The sequence below is a fragment of the Grammomys surdaster genome, unplaced genomic scaffold, assembly GCF_004785775.1.
Source record: "Grammomys surdaster isolate TR1022 unplaced genomic scaffold, NIH_TR_1.0 354, whole genome shotgun sequence".
Lineage (NCBI taxonomy): Eukaryota > Metazoa > Chordata > Mammalia > Rodentia > Muridae > Grammomys > Grammomys surdaster.
In genome coordinates, this window is record NW_021604773.1 from 549873 (window position 1) to 554898 (window position 5026).

Below are 5026 nucleotides of genomic sequence, written 5' to 3' on the forward strand. Positions count from 1 at the left end.
CTTTTAAAAAAAAAAAAAAAAAAGAGTTCAGATTCCCTGCAACCAGAGTTACAGGTGGTTGTGAGCCATCACATGGATGAGGGGGACAAAATCTGAGCCTACTTCCAAGAGCTGCTCTCCAGCTCCCACTCTACCCCCCTCCTCCTTTTAAAGTAAGGGTCTCACTATGTAGACCACGTGGCCTCAAGCTCACTGGGAATAAAGGAGTATGCCACCATGCCAAGGCCTTGAACTTCTGATCTTCCTGCACTTAACTTTTGAGGGCTAAGATTACAGACATGCACCAACACATCTTGCTTAGATGGTGCCTCCCTCCCTCCTCAGCCTCCTGAATACTGGGATTGCAAGTGTGAGCCACCTCACCAATGTACAGTTTTCTGGTTTGTTGGGGTGTTTACATAGACCTAGCCTGCCTCTTGATAGGATCAAGGCTTGTATCACCATGCCTGGAAGTACTTTTCTTTTTGGAAATAAGGTGTTCCTGTATATATAGAATCAAACTCACTCTGTACTGAAGGCTAGTTTTGAGCTCATTCCTCCATCCTCACCCTAGGGACTGCAATGTCAGGTGTGTGCCACTATCCTGTAGCCTTATTACTATGGAACTTTATTATTTATGAATATTGCCCTTAGTCCATATCAAAACATAAGCCTCAACTTGGGAAGGAGCCTGTTTTGTTCAATAAAAAAATGCTCAGGGAGTCCGAGCAAGATGCCTCACCAAGTCAAGTGCTTGTCTCAAAGGCCTGGGGGACACCTGGCACCCTGAGTTTAAACCTCAGAATCTACATAAAGGTGAAAGAAGAGAACTGACTGCACAAAACTGTCCTTTGCAAACACATCAACACCATGGAAAACGTACAGAAGTCAATACATAAAATTCTAAAACCTCTCCCCCTAAAAATGCTTAGGGAGCCAATGTGTGATGGTGCATGCATGTATCACAGCACTTGAGAGGGTAAGTAAGAAGATCTCTGCAAGTTCAAAACCAGCCTATGCTAGAAAAAAAGCAATTAACTTCGGAGTTAGTTTTGAGACAAGGTCTCACGGTGGTAGCCCTGGCTGTCCTGGAACTACACAGATCAGACTAACCTCGAACTCACAAGAGATACTCCTGCCTCTGCCTCCAGAGTACCAGAACTAAAAGTATGAACAACCATGTCCTGCCCCCACAAAATATAACTTGAAAATGTGAAGGAAGCCAGGTGTGGTGGCGCATGCCTTTTTAATCCCAGCTCTCATTTGGGATGCAGAATCAGGAGGATCTCTTGAGTGTGAGGCCAGCCTGGTCTACAGAGCGAGTCCCAAGACAGTCAGGGCTACACAGAGAAACCTGATCTGGGGGTCGGGGGGTGGGGGACAGCATCTGTGTGGTCAATAAATTCGGCCACTCTGCGCCTCTCCAGTAGTCCCTTTGTCAGGACTTGCTCTCGAGCACTCCTCAAAAGGAGCCTGTGGGGTTTGTTAAGTCCCCAGGGCTTCCAACACAGGTTCCCACTGACTAGGAATTAATGAGGCCAGCCCGCCCCCACAACGTGCACTCATGCTCACTCCTCTTACATCCTAAAAGCTTCACCTAAATCCCATCATCACCAGGTACAGACACCAAGGGAGCCTCGAGTTCGAATCCTCCCTCTTCCCTGCCTCCTCCGAGGACACTCGCACTACTACACAGGGGAATCTCTCCACCTCCCATACTTTTTGCAGACACACCCTCCATTCGTCCATTCTGAGGCACCAGAAAACCCAAAGGCATCAAACCCGACTCCGCCCTACAACAGGGCCGCACCCGCTCCCTCCGAGCCCACACGCCGACCCAGGCCCGCGGCGACCCTCACCGCTTCTGGGCCTCCAGTCCCCACAGGCGGATCTGTCGGTCATACTGCGCCGCCTCCTCCTCGCTGATGCCGCCGCCGGCGCTGACCTCCTCCTTCTCCACCATGGCGCCGGCTTTCCGCTCACCAGCTCCCGCTCTCTCTAACCGCCGGCCGAAAACCCGTGCACCCGGGACGCGCTTGCGCCTGCGCCTGCGCAGACAGCCGCGCCTGCGTAGTCCCGCCTCCGTGCTTTGCGGGAGACCACGTGGATGCCCGAGCCTCCTAGGCCCGCTAGCTGCCCCGATCACGTGTGGGAGACGCCAATCAATCCCGGAGAGGAAAAAGAAAAAAAGGAAAAACAAAAGAAAAGTGGCGGGTGTTTCGATTCTTCGAGGATGTTCACGCGGTCATTTATGAAGCTGTTCGGGTGTTTGTCCAGTTGTCACGGGGATTCCAACGTCGATGGTGTGGCGAAATAAAGATACTACTTTAAAATAATAACCTGTCCACATGGAACTCACTACCTATTGAGGGAAAAACAAAAACAAAAAAACAAACTAAAGAAAACTAGACATTCCTCCTGGAGGGAATTGGAGGTGCTTAGAAAGGAAGGACTCCCCTCCTCCATCACCTCTCCTCTCCTGACACATTCTCAAATCCTTATGTAAGATGCAGTACCCAAACTGGTCATGATGGAACATGCCTGTGATCACAGTTTTTGGACAAAAAGAAGTGAAAGAAGGGAGGCAGAGGCAGACGGATTTCTGAGTTCGAGACCAGCCTGGTCTACAGAGTGAGTTCCAGGACAGCCAGGACCACACAGAGAAACCCTGTCTCGAAAAAAAACAAAAACAAAAACAAAAGTGAAAGGAATCAAAAGCTCAAGTCCAGCCTGGGTTACATGAGATCCTGCTAACAAACAGAAAGAAGCAAACCTAGGTTTATAGGCTCATGCCTGTAATCCCAGCATTGATGCACGCGTGAGGCTCACGTAGGAGAATTACTGTGAGATCCTGCCTCAAAACCAACAAGGACTGAAGAGATGGCTCAGTAAAGTGCTTGCCCAGACCTCAGTTTGGTCTCTAGATCCCTGTTTTTTTTTTGTTGTTGTTGTTTTTTGTTTTTGTTTTTAAAAGACAAAAGGTGTTCGTAGCCTTCTCCTCGCCGCCACCGTTCTCTAACGCCAGCGCCGCCTCTTGCTTGCCGAGCTCCAGCCGAAGGAGCAGGGGAGTAAGTAAGGAGGTGCCCATACCATGGCTCGTACAAAGCAGACTGCCCGCAAATCCACCGGTGGTAAAGCACCCAGGAAACAACTGGCTACAAAAGCCGCTCGCACGAGTGCGCCCTCTACTGGAGGGGTGAAGAAACCTCATCGTTACAGGCCTGGTACTGTGGCACTCCGTGAAATCAGGCGCTATCAGAAGTCCCCTGAACTTCTGATTCGCAAGCTCCCCTTTCAGCGTCTGGTGCGAGAAAATTGCTCAAGACTTCAAACAGATCTGCGCTTCCAGAGTGCAGCTGTCGGTGATTTGCAGGAGGCAAGTGAGGCCTATCTGGTTGGCCTTTTTGAAGATACCAACCAGCCGGACGGTGGTGGCACACGCCTTTAATCCCAGCACTTGGGAGGCAGAGACAAGTGGATTTCTGAGTTCGAGGCCAGCCTGGTCTACAGAGTGAGTTCCAGGACAGCCAGGGCTACACAGAGAAACCCTGTCTCGAACCCCCCTCCCAAAAAAAAAAAAAAAAAAAAAAAAAAAAAACAAGAAAAGAAAAACAAGCAGAATGCTAGCCAGCTGGTCCCTCTGCTGGGTAAAAGCGCTTCTTATGCACACATGGTAACTTGAGTTCCATTCCTAGCACCCACGGAAGGCAGAATTGACTCAACACTTGTCTTTTAGCCTCCTCGTGTGTATCGTGTGCAGGCATATGCGCTTGTGTTCTCACGCGAGTGTGAACACACACACAACTATATATTTTTTTAATTTTATGTGTATATATATTTTGTCTGTGCAATGAATGTGTACACAAGGAGATGAGAAGAGAATGCTGAATTCCCCCGGAACTGGAGTAACAGGTAGTTAAAAGTCCCCATGCAGCTTGAGCCCAGATCCTCTGGAAGAACGATGAGTTCTCTTCATCATTGAGCCATCTCTCCAGGTTCCCCCACCTCCACATTAACAATGAGTAATTTTAAAAACCTTAATAAAATAGACAGCACCTGAGTAAGAACATCCAAGATTAATCTTTCACCTCCACACATGCATGTGATACCATCATACACACAACAAAAGCAGAATGGTTTTTTGTTTGTTTGTTTTAGATTGATTATATATACAGCACTCCGCCTTCATGTGTGCCTGTAGGCCAGAAGAGGGCACCAGACCTCAATACAGTGGTTGTGAGCCACCATGTGGTTGCTGGAAACTGATCTCAGAATCTATAGGGAAGACAGTGCTCTCAATCTCTGAGCCATCTCTGCAGCCCCAAAAGCAGGATGTTTAGGCTTGCTCTTGGGAAGCTAATGCAGGAACAATGTCATTTTGAGTTTGAGGACAGCATCACTACATAGCAAGACTGTGTCTCAAAATACCCTTCAAACAAAACAGAAATAAAATATGTGCTCAGCATGGTAACACACACTTTTAATCCCAGGCAGAGGCAGGTAGATGGATGGGAGTTCAAGACCAGCCTGGTCTACAGAATGAGTTCCAGGACAGTCAAGGCACACAGAGAAACTCTACCTTAAAAAACCAAAATAAAATAAAATAAAAAATAAAGTCCAGGCTTAACAAGTTACTGGTCTGGTGCTGTTGAGATAGCTCAGTGGTTAAGAGCACTGACTGCTCTCTCAGAGGGCCTGAGTTTGATTCCCTGCAATCACATGGTAGCTCACAACCATCTATCATGAGATCTGGTGCCCTCTTCTGGCCTGCAAGCATACAAACATGCAGAGAACTATATACATAATAAATAAACAAATCTTTTTTTTTTTAAATTACTGGGGCCAGGCGGTGGTGGCACACGCCTTTAATCCCAGCACTTGGGAGGCAGAGGCAGGCAGATTTCTGAGTTCGAGAGTTCGAGGCTAGCCTGGTCTACAGAGTGAGTTCCAGGACAGCCAGGGCTACTCAGAGAAACCCTGTCTCGAAAAACCAAAACCAAAACAAACAAACAAAAAAAAATTACTGTTTTGCCATAGATTCCAGATA

General features: G+C 48.0%; 1 protein-coding gene across 2 annotated transcripts in view; it reads right to left on the minus strand.

Annotated features, from left to right (window-relative positions):
* The window catches only part of Sae1 (SUMO1 activating enzyme subunit 1), a 57265-nt gene extending 55180 nt beyond the window's left edge, over nucleotides 1–2085 (minus strand). Inside the window, exon 1 of one of the 2 annotated variants that reach the window (XM_028779555.1) lies at nucleotides 1839–2085. In XM_028779555.1, coding sequence (XP_028635388.1) covers nucleotides 1839–1942 — 104 coding nt within the window. In that variant the 5' untranslated portion in view covers nucleotides 1943–2085. The remainder of the gene's footprint in view (nucleotides 1–1838) is intronic. The other variant, XM_028779556.1, reaches the window with a different exon arrangement.
* Nucleotides 2086–5026: the final 2941 nt, after the last annotated feature.